At 43.2% G+C, this 22409-nt stretch overlaps 1 protein-coding gene across 1 annotated transcript; it reads right to left on the bottom strand.

The window, feature by feature from the left end:
* Positions 1-39: 39 nt before the first annotated feature.
* NSG1 (neuronal vesicle trafficking associated 1) lies at positions 40-20744 on the bottom strand. The gene is made up of 5 exons (XM_048942154.1): positions 20533-20744; positions 20022-20172; positions 16442-16558; positions 6586-6696; positions 40-1404 (listed from the first exon to the last, which is right to left on the bottom strand). Exons 2-5 carry the CDS (start codon positions 20148-20150, stop codon positions 1204-1206), a joined length of 558 nt encoding a protein of 185 aa, XP_048798111.1. The 5' UTR covers positions 20151-20172; positions 20533-20744; the 3' UTR covers positions 40-1203.
* Between the last annotated feature and the right edge of the window lie 1665 nt (positions 20745-22409).

Here is a 22409-nt window from a genome sequence, read left to right as displayed (position 1 = left end):
AGGTTTATAATAAAAATGAAAACATGGTTTCACACAAAGAATAGTTAAGTTTGTAATTACAATGGAACTTGAACGTGCATCCACAATACTATGTTCTTCTACATCTTTGTCCATCCCAAGCCATACATAAACAGTTCTACTCTTCACTCAGTTTCACATGGAGCTTTCCAACAGCCACTTGTGTTACTAAGATGCTACTGTTTTGATGCTTTGTGTTTAAAAAGTATCAAACCGCAAACCATACACGAACTGAAAGCTCTAATTTATAAAAAGGGTAAATGTCAATGTAACAAAAAGAGAAAATTCAGATACATCACTCCCTCTGCTGTATCCAACAAGTTACATAGCGGGCTACATCTACTGTGAATAGGCTTTCTGCCTTTTAAGTACGATCAAAAGATGTCACTTCTCTTTCAACATCCTTAACCATATATTCTTATGCTATCCTCAACATCCATCGCTAGAATTGTCTGTGTTTTTCCATAGTGTCTATCTAGTTTGTGTTTCAGTGCACATCCTTACCAAGATGCTAAAGCCACAGTGGAAATGCAGTTAAATCCTGTTGACAGCAATAATAAAACATTGAGCATGCCTTCTCGCAGGGAACTTCGTTATCACTTACAAATAAATAACAGAAAAGAAAATGTAAGAAAAATGCTACCTGACACTTTTTTTTTTCTCCTTTCTCCATACAAGTCATTACATTATGCCCTTGACATCAGTGCTGATTATCATTTTTGCTTGAGCCAAAACTAAACACTAAACACAGCTCTCAGCTAAACAAGAGATCACTCTAGTTATGGCTGTGGTGTTTCGGTTTGCAAAATGACTAACAATAAAAAATTAATAAAATATCAGTTCAGACAACAGAACACACTTTAAGGTCTCAGCCCTGAAAATCCAGAGAAGAAATCTGTCAGTATCCAATAAACTGCAAGAACATATCTGTTGTTTTTTTGTTTTTTTAAACATTGAAAACGGTGTCAAAGCTCTAAAGCAATGCTGATACGCATCTTGTTTTATGCCCATGAATGTTCTGCAGCATGTTTTTTTTGTTTTTGCAAAGCAGTATCAGCAAACAGAAGCAATTGCACCATAAACATGAGTAACCTCTAAATTATCCATAATTATATTTAATGAAAAGTTTCTTAAAGTCCCTTAGTTACCTTCAAATGACATAGTGTTAATAATTAGCTTATCACACTAAGCTGATTTCTCAGCGGCTTCAGTCTCCTGCTCAGACAGTTTCTCTTCTGACAGTACTGTCATCCACGGGGACACTGAGCGCGTGATGGTTTGCTTGGCCAGATTGTAGTGGTTTATGACTGTGTAAAATTTCCCTCGAGCATTGGAGTCTTGTTCAGAGTAGTAGTTTTCCAACCCAGCTGGAATGCATTGATTATTCTGAAAAGAAAATCCATCACTTAGATTACAGATGCAGTCCCACACACGATACATGTTTCCTCTTTTCCTTTGAGTCTAAGCAAACATTCAGTCTATGACTCAGGATGCAACATACAGCAATTACTACAACGTTGTCCTAATGTGTTCAAACTGTTCTTCCCTGTAATCCTTAGGCCTCACATAGCATTTGCCAGAAAGCCCAATCTGTGTCTATAGTCCGGAATAATTAAAGGACAAAGAACTTGTAGCCCCATACTTAAACTCTGTGTAAGCACTCAGTCTCTTGTTGCAGATACATTTTGCTTTTTCTTTCTTTCTCCTTCCCATTTACTTCCAAGTGGTCAATTTACAATTACAGATTCTGCATTCTAGCATTAGATTAGCTTCATGCAATCTACAGTGTTTTCAGTCTGTGGGATAGAAATTAATACAGCAATGCCAAGTTATGGCCAGTTTTACAGCCTAATAAATAAGGCACAAAAGGAAAACATTGTGTCCAGCTGATGTGTATACACACCCACACAAACACAGTTCTTCACTGCTGATTTTCAGAAAGATGAAGTCAGTAGCAGGCTTTTAAAATCTATCTTTAGCTGTGGTGCTACATTATTTAATTCCCCAGAAGTTTAAGAGCACTACAAAGAAACTCCTCCAAGCTCAGACCTTTGGAAAATGAACTACTTGATTTAGACAGTTAAATACTAAGTAGGGACTTTGTCATCTTGAAAACCAAGTCTGTACAGTGGGTGGCACTGAGCCACCCTTCCTGTGATGATGCAGTAAAAGCCTATGAAGCAGCAAATCACACTGAAGGAAACAATGACAGATTTGGACAGATCCTGCTGACCCCCTGAGTTTTGCTCCGAAAGGGTATGGGACTCCTCACAGCTCTTCTGCCATATCTGCCAGGCTGAGCACTTTTGCCTGAGATCCTCAGGGTGCTGCAGCACTCTAAGATCCACACTGAGCACCTGCAGCTCACGCCAGCTCTAGGAAATGACTGCAATTGTTTCTTTGCTGACTCATTTCAGAAGAAATGATCTTCTGTGTCCAACACCAAAGACTAAAATTTGTAATAGTGCAGGACAGCAGTAATGCTGGCATTAAACTTGGCAAGAAAGTCTTTATACTGGAAATTTCTGAGCAAAAAAACACAAAACTGTCATGGTTTTTATGACTAAATGCTATCTATCGATCTCATATGTATACACATTTACTATGAATGCACACCAGTTTTAAGTCATCTAGCACAAAATGGCTGGGCAGCAGATGCAGCAGACAGTCCTAGGTAAAATAAATTTTGCATCCCAAAAAACACTGAAGAGAATAGTATGAAAGAACATTGCTGAAGCTATCAGCCTGTGGGTAGTCTTACAAACCCACTTACCTGATGAGTACAATACAGTCCTATGGCAAACTGGAAGGAAGGCCGAAGATGAACAGTCCTCCCAGGAGTTAACAACTTATCAATCCTAACCTGCTTTTGTGATGGAAGCTTAGATGGGCTGCCCTGTCCCTGAAGGTGTTCAAGGTCAGGCTGGATGGAGCCCTGGACAACCTGGTCTAGTATCTGACATGGAGGCTGATGGCCCTGCCTGCAGCAGGGGGTGTGGAGCTTCATGATTCTTGAGGTCCCTTCCAACCCAAGCCATTCTATGATTCTACTATTCTATGCATGTCAGACTTGAACCAGCATTGGAAGTTAGCATTCCAACCAGGTTCACCTTATCGTTTTTTCTAACATAGCAGCGAGGGCAAAACTTGCCTTCAAGTTTTATTTGAACTAGAAATACAAAGCAGGCAGGATTTAACCCAGAGAAGCAAAGACATTGGCTGCTTTGCACTTCGTAACGCACAGAGGCTTCCCTGCAATCATCATCGATCAGTCCATGTGTGTCAGCTGCAAGCCTGGGACCTACATTTCAAAAACAACTTTCAAAAGGACAACTCTGGCACAGAGCTACGTGCTGTGCACATTTACCTACATCACCATGCCATCTTCTGTTAGCATTATCCATGCTTTATCTGGGATAACTGACACATCTTCTGATGTGATAAAATGACTAAGAAGTACTTAAACACAGACCTCTTTGTAGTGATTATTTCTCCCAATCAGAGGATGTAGTCACAACTCTAAATATTTAAAATGGGAGAAGGAACACAATCCATTGATCTAATTAAATCTGCCAAGAAAATTCAAGCAAATGGAATATAATTATTAGTGCTGAAGACAAGCCAAGATTACTGCCAGTCTAAAAAAAAAAAAATAAATAAAGTCACAATCTTTTGTTGCTTAAAAGGAGCAATTTGCTTTTTAACAGGCAAAATGATTCAGTAATGTTATTTTTTTGTAGTCAAAACCCCACAACAGCTGACAGGAGAACCTAAAGAAATACACAGCAGAGATCCCAAGAGTTCCCATCTTGACTGAATTTTCTGCTCACAGGATTTCATGCTTCTAGAAAAGACAGACAAAGCCTCCCCTTTTACTCTGCTCCTTCTCTGCTGCCCAAGGACAACTCCTTTGCTTAGCATCTCATCAAGGCAAGCAGTGCACACTCAGGAGTTACTGAGTTGCGAGAACTGATGCCGATTCTCTGCTCTGACCTTCAACTTAAACAGAACATTCTCCCTCTCCCCTCTTCCCCCCCCCCCCCCCCCCACTGGTTTCCAAGCATGACAAGTAATAACAAAGGCTGTGAGGAGAAACTGGGATACTCCAGAGTGAGTTGTCAGTCTCCTGTTTCTTTCCTAGCCCTTCTATTTCAGAAGTTAGTTGTGAGTTAAAGGTTCTGATGCCAGAGAAAGTTCTGGTTGCCAGTCTGTGTTTGGCTATATTAGGATGACTCCTTTTGTCGCCCAGGGGCATCAATGTGTCACAATAGTATCTTCTCTCCTATTTGCTGGGTCAGTATTCCAAACTTAATAGATGATGGTGTTATCTCTAATGCACGGAAGTGACTCTCTTGTACTGTCCATGGGTCTGACAGAAGGCAAGTGTCTCTGCAATGAAAGGGAAGAGGAACAGATGCAGCAGGGAGTACCCTGAAGCTCTGAAGAAGTTTCTCCAGGATCTGAATGTGCTCAGGTCCTTGAGGGCAGCTCTGGTGAGTCTCACCCTGAGCCAGAAAGAGTGCTGCTGAGGAATCCACACCACAACAGTGCTATGTCTGCATCAGCTTCAACAAGCACAAATTTCCAACTCAGGCAGTTTAAGTATGTTACAGAGAGGAAAACAAGCACCTTTTTAATTACACTTACAAGCTGTGGATGTGTAGGACAGCAAAAAGGTTGAAGACACTGAAACCTTTGGAACTGTTGTGTTTATGTTAGCATCAAGGCAGAGAATCACAAATTTGACTCACGGCTGCAGTAGCTCAGCCTGTATTCAGAGGCTCCCATGGCACCAGGCTTCCAGAGGGAGGAAACATCTACCCTTACCAAGCAAATCACATCAGCATCAAAAGCCTGGTGATGCCAGGCCAGAGCGTATCACTCAGTGCAGCTGAAGCATAAAGCCTGTCCACAGAGAGACTGGTCACAAGGTGATCACAGCTGGCTGTAGGCTTCTGCTTCATCTCCTAGGACATCTGTGCCAAGCCATGCCAGCTGATGTTATAGACTCTCTCAAAAAAGACATGCAGGCAACAAATACAAATTCATGTCAGCACCGCTGTTCGAGGCCAGGTGTCATTTAGTGACTTGTTTATGCTATAAAAAACTCTTACGAATTCCATGTCCAAAGATGCCATGCCTCCTGGCATTATGCTGTCAAGCACCCAGGAAACAGCCTTCACAAAACCCAACACTGGGAGAACAATAGTAAAGCAGCCCTGTTATGTGCTGCACTGTAAAGCACCAGCTGTGAGGGGTTCTCCCTAACTTGGGTTTCAGACAGGATCCTGAGAAACCTGATCAGATGGTTCTTCACACACCATGCAACTGAACACAGCTCACAAAACTCTTCTCCTCTTAAATGTTTGTGACGCTAGAAGGAAAAGGCAGAAGAAGCCAGAATGCTGCAATTCAAAGGAAGGGAAGACATGGTGAGAAAGGACACAGAAGCACAGACCGTCGCTGGGAGCACATAACTGGCCGTGCCTGTCAAGTCAGGATCACATCAAGGTAGGCTCTGTAGGAACATACAGTCCATATTCCAAATGGCTCAAAGAGAACACGTGGAACAAAAGCCTGTCATCCCTTGAGACAGGAGCAGAGACATTTCAGAACTTGTCTGAGACAACTCAAAAAATACAGCAGAACTAAGACCTGTGTCCCACGTTACTGCCAAATGTTCTAAGCACCATATCTCATCTTTGAGCCAAGGGAAAACTGGATCAAAACTGAACAGGACTGTCAGGAGCACTGAAGCAGCCATTCTTTCTTACATCATTTTGAAAATCATTCCAGGTACCCGCCGTTCATTTAGGTGACTAAGTAATCTTAATTAGAGGGAAGAATGCCATGATCACTGCTGCTTTTCTTAACTCATGACACCTGAGTTCAACCCTGTTACATCTCTCAACAGACAGAAATCAATACTACCTTTTGGACTTCTAGCTCAGATCCAGCTGAGAAGCCAGCACTACCACCTTGTAAGAATTAAGTGAGCCCCAGCCTCCCTTATTTTTTTTCCAATAAATGTATTTTCCCTTTTTTGGCATCCCTTCTGGCCCGTGGCAGCAGAGCTCAGAGGTCTCTGTTCTAGAACAAGGAGTTCTTTCTATAAAAATAAGGTAACTGCTACTCTTAATGAGACCATCACTTCAGTCTTTCTTTGATATATATTCCAGAGTCTTTTCCTCCAGGTCTTTAGATTTATTGCTCTCCCCTTTCCTATGACACAAGAATTTGGAGAAACATGCAATATCTAATTGTATGACCCAATAAATGAATGCTTTGCTCAAACAGCTGCAGATGAAGGAAATCTGAAGGACACCAGCGTTGATGTTTTTGCAACGTTTACAATAGCAAAAATAACAAGTGTGTGAAATCTGTGTGGTAGTCACAACCAAATTAAGCAGAAAGAAACACATCTAAAAGCAGTCTAACCTTTGGAAATAACTATGAATTTCCATGCAATGCAGCATGACTTCACAAAGGCTATGCACAAAACAGCACAGATTATATTACAATATTACATACTCTCCCCTATTTTTCTACAATGTGTGCACAATTTACCTTGAAAACAAATCCTTCTGGACAGGTATGATCGTACTTGTAAACCTTGTAGACTACCAGAAATACAACACAAGTTAAGAACGCAAGGGCGAAAAGGACCAGCACAGTTACCTGCAAAGAGAAATACAACATGTTCATGTTAGTAATGCACTGCTTAATACATTGCTGTTACTGTAGGCAGCAAAAGCCAGCTATGAAAGCATTGTACAGGAAAATCAAGCAAAGGCTAAAAACAGCTACTTAATCATGGAGGGAGAACGGGAAAGGAGTACGAGTGCTTCCACCTCCTGCTTCTCGCTGATGAAGGCAGATGATGCACATACAGTGGCCCAGTGCCTTTGTGCTACCAGGCTTTTTCAGATGCTTTTCTTTACAGTACACACAGGAGGGCAGAAAGACTCACGAGGGTGGTTTGGGTGTGCTGATTTTTTAGTATTTAGATGATGGAAGTGTAAATCTAGTTTATGTCAGCTTTGTCAGCAACATCCATGTTGGTTTTCCTCGTACCTGCTCAAGAATGGAGTCAGATGCCAAAATGTTAACACAGGTGGCATCCAAATAATACAAAGATGGCTTTAGCGAGGCAAGGAGAAAGCAATGTCTGCCCACTATTGTTAGATAAGAGTTTGTTGCACCTGCTGTGAATGTATGGGCTATACACCAGTAGTCCACATGTAAACCAATCAATACTCCTTCAGAAATCTTGTTTGAACCAGTACTGCTTCACCACACAATGACTGCACAGGAGTCACTTCCAGACCCATAAGGAATACACCATGTTCAGCACAGGGCTGCCTTGACAAGTTCAGGTACAACTGTTCTACAAATCGATGCATCACAGATTGCACTGTGTGTGTGGCATTGACTTCACCGTGTACCTCTCTTATCCTGAATTTGAGCTGCAGCAAAAAACGGGATACCTGAAATTGAATCTGAAATCACTGATCACTGCATCACTGCCAAGCTAACATTATCCAGGATTAAGCTGTGAGCAGCTGGAGACCAGGCAGCCTTTTAGGTGAGATGGGAGACGCAACCTGAGGGGCGTGTGAGCTGAGCAAAGAGCACTGGTTACCTGGGGGAATGTCCCAGATGTCTGTCTTTATTACTCTAAAACCTCTACTGATAGAAATGAGTAGCTTCTGGAAATCACAGCAAAAGCAGAATAAGAGAGTGGGTGAGAAACCAACATGTGCCACAGCATAAAAATAAACAGAAACAAACTTATGTGATTAATGAATCAAATGTACAGCGTTATCTAAATTTTAAAAAACAGAAGTAATAACCTGGTTCTTCCAAATACCACTAAAAGATTGCAGCTTTGTCTCTTGGCGAAAAAATAAAAATACACATCAACCTCACCTTCCCTTTCTGATAAGCCTAGGATGCTGAAGGACTCAGATGAACTTTTATAGATTTGTCATCCTAAGAAAGGTAACTTCACCATGGACAAACAACAGGGAGAGCAACATTTCCTGGCTGAAACAAGGCTGGGAAGTAGCATGCTGCTGAAGCTAAGGATTTTTGATAGAAAGTAAGGAAAAAAAATGTAATAAAAGGAGGGCCAGAGGGGAGGGCAGGGAGAAGCACAGATCAAAAAGCAAATTAGCGGAATAAATGTAAATATTAACGTAACAATGCTAATCTAAATGAGACACAGTGCAAATGACCTTTCTGGTTAATAATAACATCTTCAGTTTCTCAGAACAGATGCTGAATTAAAAGAGAAATCATATTCTTAATCACCCTCTGAAAACCACAAACTGACATCAGTTTTCAAATCCAATTAGCCTTCTCCAAGTTTGTTACTTATGGACAGATAGCTCTGCCTTGCCAACCTCACATTTCCAGCCATGGCTCAGGGTACTGTGTGTGAATCCAAAAGAAGCACATCTTCCTTCCTGGTCATCTTCTGTGGCACAGTTCAGTAACAGCCCCTCTCCCCTCACACCTGGCAGCCCTACCAAGCCATGCCTTACCTTGGCCCTTCCCACATGTTTTATCATGCCTCTCCCTTTTTTCTTCTACAGCTGTTTGCAGCCCCTTCCTGTGCATCCCCAGCCATCCCACCAAGAAACACCCACATTGCCCAGTCCAAGCTGCAGGTTTGGGATCACTCACCTCCCAGCCTACAACCCACTGGCACTAAGTATGTGTGGCACTGTCCCACTCACTCTGATGATCACTGCTTTTTCCTTAGAAAATGACACAGAGAAGAAAGGGTAAAGAAGTACTAAAGAGAAAACAAAATTCCAGTGGGATTATTGCCAAGGCCTCCATGCCATCCAAGATGTGTTCCACACAGCCTTCAAGAATGCCTGTTCTCTGTAGAACAGCTCTGTGACACGAAACACAGACATCAAAAGAAGAATTGCTGTGGTACAGACTGGTTCAGCTCACAGCCATCACAGCCACAGACAAGAGTAAACAGTTTCCTAATGTTATTAATTTTGGTATTAGCATGTAAATTTTTACTCTCATTATCCCCAATAATTTGCAATCAGACTCCATTTGCAAATCCCTAATCAAGTAAGCTCTTGTCTCCTTCCTAACCACCCATCAGGATACAAGTAACGTGTACTTCAGTAAAGGACAGCTGCACGTGCCAGTGACATAGATAGAAATCCATCACTGGATTCCAAGATGATCCTATCACCTGTTTATCCAATTCACTTCTCTCCTGTAAAATCCCTCTCTTCCTCCTACTAGCTGTTTCCCTTCACTCTCATTGCCCACAAAGATGATCCACAGCCCAGCCAGGCTGCTGCTTTTCCCTTCCAGTTACCCAGTAGAGTCCACCTCCCACCCCACCTCCCTGTTCCCTTCCACAAATGAAAGCACAGAAAGAGAGTAGACAACAAGCCACTCTTTAGACCATAAGCCTGACCAAAGCTGACACATATTGTTTTCTTCCACAGCAAATCTGTGTACTCACCACAACCTAACACACAATTATATCCTCCCTCCTGCAGGGGCACTGGCAGCAACCCACCCTTGCCTTCTGTTCCTGGGAGGAGAGGATACCATCCACACAGAACAACTCCCTCTTTCTTACAGTTGCATCTCTTCTGCCTGTGGCAGCCAGCTGGAGGAGTGCAGAACCCATACAGTGGGAGCAGAAGTCCTCCAAATTACTGTGATCCTTCACTGCCACATACATCCTGCAGAACACCAAGGTCTCTGCCAAACTATATGGGTGACAGGCTTTTAAAATAACTAGAGGGAAGTAGAAACAAGTGTTTCTTTCAACTAGTAATGTGAAGGGTAGCCTTGTTTTCATCTCAAAAGTGCCCTTTAAGGTTAATTTTGAGGAGATCTGGCAGCAGAACCAAGTGAGCACAACAGATGACAAGATATTATGTACGTGGCAGATTTTTGAATAGATTATAAGTGAAGAGCAGAAGAAGGACAACGTCTAGCCAGAAGCCATTACAGTAATCGAAATGAGAGATGACTAATGAATGAACTAAGTGTACCTACAACAACAAAAAAAAAAACAACACACCAAAACTCCCTATCTTCTGACCGTAAGCATTTAGCCCAACAAATGAAGTTCAGCAGATCTGACAACTACACCAACATGCACACAGCTCCTGGTAAGGCCCTATCATCAGGGTCTGCTAGATCTTCCCAGTCAGTCTGTCCTCTGCAACAGCTGTAGCTGTACTACTACAGTTAGTAGTACTACTCTGCTACAGCTGCTACACTGCTACAGCTGTATTTCCTTCTCTACTTGGCTGTTGCAATCTCCTCCCTCGTTCCACTAGCCTCTACTGTGCTCCCTTTCTAATCAAGCCAGAACGTTACAGCAAAATGCATCAACTGTGCTGGTTTGCCTCAGACCCTTCCTGACTCCTGGCCCTTTCTGAACAAATAACAAAGGGCACATACAGTTCTGTCTGTTTTGATCCTCTTACCTCTCTCTTTCCGTTATGCCTGTACCCCACTGTCCTCTCTTGATGCCAACAGGTGCCATAACCTGCACACACTTCTGCACATCTCCTCTTCTTGCCTCCTTGTCATTAATCCACTCTCATTGTGCTTCTTTGCACTGTCTTCTTTTCCACCATGCTTTCAGAAAGCACACAAACCCAGCTAGGAGCACTGCCATTATTACAAGAAGGGGAACTAAAGCAGAATTAACAACACATGCAGTCATTTTCACTGCTCAATCTGTGGCACTCAGTCACATCTCATCTCTGCTCTACATCTATGCATTGCCTATTTCACTTGCAGCCTCCTGGGAACAAGCTTTCACTGCTGGTTTGTCTCTAGGCACACGCTTGGTGCTAGCACCAAATGCAGTGAGTGAGGACCTGCACCTTTCATCTCAAGTGATTTAGAATCAATTCATGCTTTGCTCACCAGTGAAATACAGAGCCCTCTGGGATGAAATACAGCAACTCTGTGCAACCATTTAGTGCAGGAAATTAAGATTATTGCTATTCAATTTAAACTACAAGAGAATTTTAGGTAGGCAGACTGTAATTACAATAGATTATGTCTGACTACATCCTACAGACTAAAATTCATAAAACATCATGCTTACTTCCCTGCAAATGGCTGTGACCTCCATTTCACCTCTCTCCACTAAAATCCTGCTTCTCCAGCATACAATGCACTCTACCTGCATGCAAGAGAATGTTGAAGGCAGCTCTTCATTTCCCCAAACATTTTTGCTTTCCCAAAATGACATTCCTTGCTATTACCAGGGCCTGTCCCTAGAAGTTTACATGAAAGTTATATGAAGTTTGAGGAAAAAAGGGACACTCGCTTATCTGCATGCAACATTTGATTCACATTCATTTACAGAGCAGTCCAGATTGTACAGAACAATTTGGTACAACTTCCCATTCCTGCTACAGGACTATACCTTAAATACATAATATGGCCGGTGACACAAAAGGCAGCCAGGTGCCTGCTTTCAAAGGGATATTTCTAACACAACAGGTCATGTTTAGCTGCATGACTGGTATCTGTCTCAAAAAGGATGACAGCCTTGGGACAGAACACAACAGAAAATGACAAAATCAAGACAGCTCAAGGAGGCAGAGGAAGAGAACTAGTGTGGATGCTTACCTGGAGATGACTGAGAGAAGCAGCAAGAAAGGAAAATGGATTCATGGAGGGAAGTAACTGAAAAGAAACTACACATATAGAAACAAAGAATCATTTGGGTTGAAGGGAAAGATCACTTAATTCCAACCCAGTGCTTCTTAGCAGCGATGGTACAAGACAACAGAGCCAATGTGCAAGGGAACTGATTAATGAAACCTGAGGGAGATGCTGTTAGACAAAACCAAACAACAGCAGCAACCTCCAGAGTGTAAGCAACACTGTGGCTTAACGTGACTGCTTGGGGCAACATCCCATCACCCTCCATCACACAGACACCACGTATTAGGCTGAGAACTAGGGAGATTTGAGGAAGCAGCCCAAGATATCTTGTGCCCCTGAAGTTAGAGCCTTGTTACCTTACCATACAGACCTGGAATGGATTATCAGGGCCAAGAGAAGGGCTGGAAAACCTTACACAGCCTTTCCATATATGCAGCAAGTGTTAACATCTGGAGAGACCCAAAGGATCTTTTGCCAGCAGTATCTCAGACACTTGGTTCTGCTCCAAAACAAGGATTTCTAATGGGATTCAACAGCATAAGGCACCTGGCTCAGAGCAGGGGAGCTGTTGTTGGGTATTACCCACTTGAGTCTGACAGCTCTGACCGTAAAAATAAAATTCTTTTAGCCAATAATGTAGCAGTATTGTCTATGTCCTATCATAGAATTATCAGAAATTATAAAAATGGAATAAAGACAGTCACAACACATTGCTTTTATTTACATTGTTTTTTAAAAAATGGCAATTACACTGAAAGAAGAATATATTTTTTTTGTCTTGATTTTTTTTTATTGCTCTGAAGCAATAAAAGGAAGAATTCAAAGTCTGCCAAACTGTTATAGCAGTGAGCAACTCTTCAATCCTGTGAGTAGCTCTAGAGAAGGTGTGAGCACCTGTCATCCTTCCAGCACTGAGTGACAGACACAGCACTGCTTAAGGAAGTGCTCCTGTACAGGAATCAGCCAACATCTTGTGCATTTAGCAGATTTTTAAGTGGATGCAAAGAGCCACTCAGGACATAGAGCGATCACACAGACTGACAAAGAAGTATTCTCTGTGTGTCCAATTGTTTTTGCATCAAGAATAATTACTAAGAAAAAAAACAAGTCAAAGAGGCTTGAGGCAGAAATGTGTTTTAAAAGATGGCCCTTTGAGAAACATCAGTCATGGAATATTTAAATTCATGTTACATTATGTACTTTTTTTTTTAATTAAAATAACCAAAAACTGAGAATACTGATTTTGAATGTCTTGATTTCTCTTCCATAACCTCACACTTGCTACTTGACAGTACACGGCTTGCCCAGTGTGGTCTTACCTCAGAAGTAAGCTTCAGACTTCGGCTCTGCAGCTACATATACATACAGATGTCAGTAATGAAGACTGAAGATCTGATTTCCCTTCGTACGAATCAAATGGCTTAAAGCATACCACAGCTTGGGTTAACGTAAGGGCTTTAAATTTATTGGGAAACAGAAATGCTTGCTTTCAAAATACTTTGAGTGTTCTTTATTCAGGTTTCCCCAAAGAGAGAAAAAAAACCTCTCATTCTTCAATACAATGGACAGTTTTTGAAATAGGTGTGCTTGTGTGCAGCAGTCAGCTGTCAGCCCCCAACAAACACACACCTCACTGCAGAACTCAACTGGAGTTCGGAAGAACGCAATGGAGGCAAAGGTTCGCCCTTGGCTGACTGACACCATCCGTCTGTGCCTCTAACAGCTTCCTCCTGTGTGCTGATTCACAAGGCTCCTTTGAAACGACGTTTCCAGCCATGTTGTTCTGTTCTGTATAGCAGACAATTTACAGGAGAGGAAAACCTGCCTCGTTCAAAGCAAAGGACCGGCTCCCCCCATCACTCTATGCTGTTCAAAAGAACAGAAGAGAGACTTGTATTTCTCAATGAAAAATAAAATCTCCAGTAAGAATGCCATCTCCCTTGGTGTGGTTACTGCCATAAAACTGAATTACAGCAACCTCAGAATCAGGAAGCCTTCCCATTCTCATAGCAGATTCTGATTTGAATTCAGAACGTGGCTTTGTACAGGAAAATTATACTTGCAGTTTTCTTTGTAAACATTCTCAGCTCTGTTGTAATAACTGTGGTAATGTGGATTGAATGCAGAAAATACATTTTATAATTGCATATTCACCCAGCTGCTAAAACAACAAACGATCTACATGACATATGTACATGCTGGAGTGGCTTCATTTGTTACAATGTGTAATTTCTCAAGAAGCTCAGCTTTAGATGATCTGCACTGCTGAATCCCAAAAACGCAATCTGCTCTGTCCTTACTTAAGGACTACATCTTGGAATACATGTGTGAACTATTAGCAAAGACAACTGGCTGCCTTTATTTTAGCACATTTGCGCCATGTCTTGTGGCAAATGCATCAGCGACGCACACAGTATTAAAGCCATTAAAACAGCATCTGAAGCTTTCTTCCATGAGCACAAGCCAAAGTCAATATCCTACCAGTTAAATAATGCATTTCATAATTATAGCAAATATTTAATTTTCAAACAAATATCCTTTTGCTCTCTCAGAATCAACAGCAGCAGTTAACACAACGGTTCACAATTAATAAGGACCCAGGAGAAAAAAAAAAAAACCTCGCACAATCAGTACTTTCCATCTACATACTTATAAAATGGCATCAATTATTCATGAAATATTTACTATTGGGAGTGGTGAATATGACAATCGTCCCTGGAGGAGAACCAGTCAGTCCTCTTTAAAATGATGCAGGCAGCACAGTTCAATTCTAAAAACGTTACATAGAGATTAAGGGACATTTTCAAGTCCTGAACGTTCTGCATGAAAATATTGTTTTCAACTACCTGAGCATCAATTTTCCTAATCGATCAGCCCCCACACCCTCCTTTAAAAGCAGACTTACAGCCAGTGTGAATCATCCTGCAATTCTCAAGAGATACAAAATCTTACTGAAACCTCTCTCTGATGCAGTAGTTACCTAGCAGCAAAGCCTAGCAACCCTGTAGTATGAGATTAATCCCACAGTGATCATCATGAAGTAATATCTAAAAGACATTTTCCTTTAAGTATGCCATCCAAAGGTATATAAAAACGCAACATAAAAATGCTCAGACATCTGACTCTTCAGATATACAAATTAGAAAAGACTACCCAACAGCATGACAAGATATTTATTTGCTGTTCAGTGAAGTCTTACCTCAGCACTCCCAACAAAGACAGAAAGAACCTAGATCTACAGAGAAACATGTACAATGTTTAGATGCAGCTAAGATATTCAAAATCCTCTCTTATCTACAATTTAATGGTCGACAGATGAAAACCCTCACAGTCCCTGCAGCTAGCAGAGAAATGAAAAATTCTGCAGACAGTGGTTCTGCTCCATTGCTCGGAACTGAAGAGCTAGCAGGACACTCAAATACAACACATTCCCCTCCCTCCTCTACTACAAAGTGGTATGCATTTCCAGATCACATTAGTCTGATCAGGATGCATTCAGAAGACAGCCACACACATCCTGTTTGTTCTGAGCTGCCCATCTGTACCTTACCCAACCATACAGTGTGTATCATGCCCTAACAGGATAGGGACTGCTCTCAGTGACTGGTGGTGAGGCCCTGGCACAGGCTGCTCAGAGAAGCTGTGGGAGATGTTCAAGGCCAGGTTGGATGGAACCTTGGGCAGCCTGACCTGGTGAGGGGCAGCAGAGTGGGTTGGAACTATACCATCTTTAAGGTCCCTTCCAACCCAAAAAAAGGAGTATCAGGAGAACTGACATCTTTACTGAAACCTTCTATTTTTCCTCAGACTAAACTTAAGGCTTTCCAAGCATATCTGTACCTGCACTGAATAGCGTGGTCGCCTGCTATTTGAAAATGCTTTGGTGTCCTTGGGTAATATGCCAAATTAACAGCACTGGAAAACTAGTCTTCTTTCATTAAGAAAGCTGACAAGAAAACGTGAGCTGAACTGCTAACTTTCCTGCTTTATTTTACTTGTACAGCACAAGAAAACCTGACCTCCAGCGAGAAGTGGAATTGGCAATACAATCAGTTTGTATCAGTTTGGCATCAGTTAAGCTCTCAGCTTTCCTCTAGAACTATCAAAGGAAATAAGAAGGATGTGGACACAAATGAATAAATGTGAGTCAGATTCCCACTGCTCTGCCATCTCCCAGTGATCATCATCATCAACCTGCATGATACAGCTGGACCACAACATTGATAGCGAAGAGCTCTGTATGCATCCTTAAGTTGCCAAGTCATACATCTCACTATAAGAAATACTTAATGGACAATGACAGTGCTTTTAGGAGAATGGTTTGGCTACAGAGAAAAATAGTCAGCCAACAAGGAAACATACACTCTTGTGGTTCTTACCCTTCAACAGAAGCTTTGTCCATGCTGTAAGCCATACCTATGCACACCCCAGACAGATCCCAGTCAGCCTCACTGTGACACACACACACTGACAGCACTGCCCCCAAGCCCGACTGCCAGGAAGGGTTAGAACCAGTAATACTGCAGGGCTTCCTTCTGCTCCCAAATGTTAAATACCCACTGGATATAAGTATATATTATAATGTAACTATTTTACCACTGAATTCCTTTTTCTCTTTTCCAGTTATGCTCCAAACAGCCACTCTGTTACAACCACTCTTGACTACAATCAGCAATTGATTTTAAGCATTTCTTGGAGCAGAACTGAGTCACTAACATATTTAGCTTGCATTGCTTACCTTAAATCTTTCTGAAACCCCTTCAGTGATGCTGATTGTGAATTCAGCTATTTTTGGAGTACGGAATTTTCCTTTCTTGCGATCAGGTTCATACTCTGTTTTCGTTTTGACCACAACCTTTAAAACAAGTCAAAAATATATATATCAAAAAGCTGTCAGTACCTTTTGAGCACATCTTCAGGTGCACCTGCCATGTTTGGAATAGCATGAAACAAGCCGTGGGAATCTTATTTTACTCTTTTATTTGCTGACAAGCACATTAAACACAACACTGTTTTTTCTTCCTCCTCCAGTTTGTGCAATTCTCCTATGGAGGCTTCAAGCTGTTAGTTATTTCTGTCTATTTTCTTCATAGTAATCAACAAAATTCTCTCAAAAAAAATCTTGATGGATCTAAAGGAAGACTTGCTATGCAACACTTTCAGGAACATTCAGTTTTTTCAGCTGTTCTGTTATTGTGCTGCAAGCACCTATTTAGTTCAAATCCAAATCACAAGACTTTCAGACTGTTCAAAGCAGGAAACAGCCATCTCCATTAGTTTCAGAAGTATGCTCCACAGCCATGTTCTCCAACAGCACGATTCTGAACTTCAGAGAAGTGGAATGACCTAGCTAGATGCAATTTGGTACGTGCCAGACAAAAGCTTTTGGCACTGTAATATTTAACATCTCAGATAACTTTTAAGTTACTAGCAACAAGGAACACACAAACCCTTACGTGATAATGAGATTTCTCAGAAGGCCCAAGGCTCTTTAATTTCAGTTTATTCCTTGCTGTGAGCTATTTCCCCAAAATATCATTGAGCGTCTTACCTGTATTCCAAAAATACTTGTGTCAGTTGTACCTCAAATACTCTCCTAGGCATTCTCATCATACAGAATTTTCATACACCTAACCTACTTGCCTCATTTCTTTTTTTCTACAATTTTTGAGGATCTATTTTTGAAAGCATCTCAAACAAAACAGGCAGTTTATTGTACTGGCAGCTCCATTGTGGCTTGGCCAATTTTCTCTATTGTTTCCAAGAACAAATACTGAGACTTCACACTTTCAGATTTTTAGAACTAGATGCTGTCCTTGGAGCAGCACACGTTATCAGTGGCAACTATTCATAAATTAAGACTGTAATAAGCTGTGATAAATTAAGATAGACTTACAGGTAGCCACTTACTGAAATTAAACCTTTGGGTTCTCCTTTGCGTGACTGTAGCACAAAGCCTATTAGATACTTTTATAAAAGCACACAGACATAGAACACAGGGAAAAGAGTTTCTAAATCTATTTTGAGCTATAATTAATAAGATAATTATAACTATGTTACTTTTCAATTACCCAGCAGCTTCATGGAAGCAAACGGTCTGGAACATCTTTTTAACATTATACTTCTTCCCCTTTATGTTGCATAATTCTCAGGCAACTCAAGTCACTTTCAGCTGACACTGAACACAGAGTTCTATCTGCTTGGTTATGTAATGTCTTCTTTTGTTTAACATACCTAAATATGAATTTAAATCAGTTCATCCGTTTAATTTAGAAGCTGTCAAAACCATCAAATCCTTGGCACTACAGTCACTACTACCCAAGAAGTTAGGCTTCACTGCCATACCAGAGCCTTGTAAGTGAATAATAAGCACAGATATATGAAGGACGTACTCCATTGTACATGAGAGTCTTCATACTTCAGAATTTGTTCCATTCGTCAATCTTGACAACCCTTCTGCTGTTTTTCACATCAGCTACTCTACTACTGCCTTTGTGTCTGTAGCAGCCACGAAGGACACAGTGACACGACTAACCATGTCACAGAAGGAAGCCAATAAGACCAATAAATACATGCTTCTATTTTTCCTCATTGTTCACAAAATGAAAGGAAAGCTATCATACTAATAGACAGTGCAAAGTGCAGAGGAGCCAACTGAATGTTTCCTTAAGCTTCAAGCTGAGGTGTATGTGTGCTATGTTGAAGGCAAATCTTACAGAGGCAGGAGGAGCTCTGCCTGCTCCAAGCAGGTGCAGATGGGAGGCACAGTCTCCTATGTTTACCACAGCTCCACTCAAGGTAAACCTATTATCCCACACGGTCCCAAAGCAGCCTTCTGCTTAACAGCATGGTAACACAACAGATTCCTCTGGATGCTGCTCTTGGTAATCAGTTCTATGCAGTCACCAGTTGGCAGGCATATCAGACACAGTCAGACTTAACTTGTTTGAAAGCCTTAGGGTGCAATTTTGTCCTCGGTTTGAAGATTTACACCCATGTAACGAAGGACAGAAAATGGGCCCTAAGGCTCTGTAACAGCTGTTATGGCTTATTGTATTTATGCCTGCCAACTGGTCACCACACACAGCACAACGATGCTGATAGGAATTAAAATGGAGGTCATAAATGTGTTTGTGTTGCCTACGAGCAACACTCTTCTGAGGCAGACTTGAAAAGCTGAAATGGTTTACCCTGAGGTAGGATTATGTGATTTTTTTTTTTTTTGTTATTCTTAACTATGAGTAGCACCTACCCATCACTTTATCTAAAAGGAGAACTGAGCTCTTGGAGGACACAATGCCAAAAGCAAAAATCAGAAGGAACATATTACCAATCATTTTCCAGTTAAATCTTGGATTTAAAAAACACAAAGCTTTTTTTTTTTTTTTTTTTTTTTTTTTGCCAGATGCATGTGGAAAATGCCCCAGCCAGTCTCTTACTGAAATACCTGAAAAAAGTATCCCACCACTGTATGCCCCACCCATAATAACTCTTACTGAAACATCTGAGTGAAATGAATATATTTATGGATTACTCTGTCATACTCCTGAATCCCTGACACTCAAGCCATGAGATGAGGAACGTGGATACATGATTCCCTTCCGACCTGTGAGCAGCACCTCAAGCAGTCCTTTCCAGCCACAGAGCACCTACATCACCTCCATTTAGAGATCTGGGGCCAAATAAGTTGCTAACCTGACGTAGTACTTGATCTAGTCATGGACAACCCTGCCCACAGCGGAGGGACTGGAACCAGACGACCTCTGAGGTCCCTCCCAACTCAAGTCATTGTATGATGCTCGTAGGAAGCTCAGTGATCTACTCTCATCCCAGTGCTTCAGGCTGAGTGGGGCTAGTGGAAGTTCTACCAAAGCACAAATGGAACATGGAAGTTCTATATGGCCAGTCTGCCTATGTTCATCCTGCAGAGACAAAGCTGTGTTCACAGCCCACCAGGGGGGCTTTTCAGGGAAAATTCCCTTCCCTTCAAAGGGTGCACAGCACCTTCCACATACTAACGAGTCAGACATTGAAAAGGGATGAAACAATACAGCACAGAACACCTTGCATTTGTCTGCTCCTACATTTCATACAGAAACCCAAACACCTCACAAACGCTCACATTCCCCACTACGTTTCAATGCAAATCACCACTGCTGGGTTGCCGGTAGCTCCGCTGCTCCCCAGAGGGGCTGACACTGCTCAGAACACGGCGTACTGCCCGGTGCTCCGAGCCGCTTGTCACACGTAACCCATTCTTTGTTGTTTGCCCAGGATTTGGGTGTGATTCTCCGGGGTGGAAACAGAAGGCACCGTACCTTGTCGGGAGGCGGGAACTGGAGCTGATTGACGTCCAGGGGTGTGATCAGGGGGATGGTGTCGAAGCCATCCTCCAGAAGGGGCTGCTTTGTGCTCTTCTCGCTGAAATTATTCCCCAGTTTCACCATTCTTCCAGGAATGAGGGGTTTTCTGCAAGCAGACACACAGAAAAACGCACAGCGGAGCGGTGTGTCAGCGAGCCGGGCTCCTTTCACAGCCCCCGAAACACACGGCGATACGCACACACGCACACACACACACGGGCTGGTCTCCGCGACTTGAGCACGTCTCAGTACGTGAAAATGACAAGTGCCGCTTAAAATAAATAAGTAAATAAATAAATAAATAGCACACAGCCACCGCGGCGCGTTATCGCGATCCCGGCGACCGCGGTGCGGCATCGCCCTCAGCCCCGGCCCCGCCCGGCGCCCCTCGCCATGGCGGCCCCGCACACGGCAGCGCTCCCCCCGGCCCTCCCTGGGGGCGGCGAGGCAGCGCCCCGCCACTCACCGCCGCGGCTCCCGGCCCTTCCTCGGGGGGCGGCGAGGCGTCGTTCCGCCGCGGCCCGCGCAGCGATGGCGGAGCGGGCGGCGAGGCGGCGGCTGTCCCTCGGCGGGCAGAAAGACTCAGCGCCGTGACGCAGCCGCCGCGTGGCTCAGGGCAGCTCTGGAGCAGCACAAAGGGGCCCCGCGGGGATGGGGCGGGCGGGCGAGCAGGCGCTCCCCCCAACCGGCTACTGGCGCAGCGGCAGCAGGTGGAGCGGGCGGCGGTAGGACGGCACTGCACCGCCCTCTGCGCCCCTCCCCTGGCGGAGCCGCGCGGTGCGGCGGCCCTTGGGTGCGGCGGCCCTTGGGTGCGGCTGCGGGGCGGCCCCGGGGAGGGGAAGCTGCGCGCGGCGGGGCGCCGGCTGTTTGTCACCGGTCGGCGGCTTTGTCCTTAGGCTGTCGCCTTTTATGTCTTGTTGTCCGGTGAAGCTCGTAGGGGGAGGACAAGCCTGCTTTTCGGGAGGGTGAAAAGGGTTTTCGTCTCTCCGAAGGAGGGGGAAAAATTGTAACGGACGAGTGGACGCTGGCCTCAGGGTAAAGGTACATTGCAGAGCTTGTCAGCCCCGGCGATGAGGACATCTTATGAGCCGGCACAGATAAATAAATAAATAAAAAGCGCTTCACGTTCTCTGTGCTCCTGCCTCCCATAACCCAGGGCAACCAGCACGCTCGTCTTGCAGCTCCAGGTGCATCCCTTCAGCACGCAGAGGGAGAAGTGCTGCGGGCAGCGCAACAGGTGCGGGTCCCACAGCCGGGCTGTGCAAGGATTCGTTCCTTGTTTTGCTGCCTGGAGAAAGCCGGCAGCGCGTGCTTACTGCACGGAAGGCCAGCGGTGTGCTGGGCTGTATCCAAAGAGGGCTGTGCCGGCAGGTGGTTGTCCCTGCTGCTGGCGCTTATGGGGGCCAACCTGCAGCACCCAGGCCTGGGGCACCCAGCACAAGGATGTGGAGCTGTTAGAGTGGGTCTAGAGGACAATGTGAAGACAATCAGAGGGCTGGAGCCCTTCTCCTATGAAGAAAGGCTGAGGGAACTGGCCTTATTCACTGTGCAGAACAGGAAGCTCCAGGGACACCGCATTGTCCCTTACGGTACTCTGGGGGAGCTTATAAACAACAGGGAAACTGGCTTTTTACCCAGGTGGATCCATGATTGGCAGCAGCAGCTCCATGCCTCTGTAAACACAAGGTCTCTAGGCCCCATCAGTGCCATTTTTTCTTCATGTGGTGTCCACAGAGATGGGGGATGCCAGAGATACTTCAGGAGTGAGCCCTTCTGCCTTGAAGACAGAATTTCATGTCTTCAATGGGAATTTAGGATATTCTGTGCAGAGCATAGCAAAACTATTTAGTGTTGTTTTTTTGCTCTCCAAAAATATATATTATGTTTTTAATGTAAGAATTGTATTTTGTCTGAAAATCACCTTAGGCATCTCCACCCTTTTTTGTCTGTCTTGCAGAGTATTCAGCAGATATTAAGTGTACAAACAAAATATGAGTTCAGTTTTGGTGAATATGGTGCACAGTTAATGAAAAAAAGGTGTTCAACATCTTATTGCTACCAAAATAAATCTTGATTTCAGCATTTGAATTTTTTTTTTCCTCTCTTAAAGATATTCTGTTTCCCATAATACGTTTTCCTTTTTTTTTTCTTTTTTTTTCCTTTCTATTTGGCAAATAATTGACATTTTTTTCCTCCTTTCTTTCTCAGAAGGCACAAAACAAATGGATTTTTCTTCATTGGATTTTTTGTTTGTTTGTTTTTGCCATAAACATCACAGATAATGCTAGTGTCATCTGCACAGATTTGGGAAGTACACCAAATTGGTTAACCTGCTGGCTGGAG

Source organism: Lagopus muta, chromosome 4 (assembly GCF_023343835.1).
Source record: "Lagopus muta isolate bLagMut1 chromosome 4, bLagMut1 primary, whole genome shotgun sequence".
NCBI lineage: Eukaryota > Metazoa > Chordata > Aves > Galliformes > Phasianidae > Lagopus > Lagopus muta.
The sequence above is the reverse complement of the archived record's forward strand: the minus strand, read 5'-3'. Positions and strand labels throughout refer to the sequence as shown.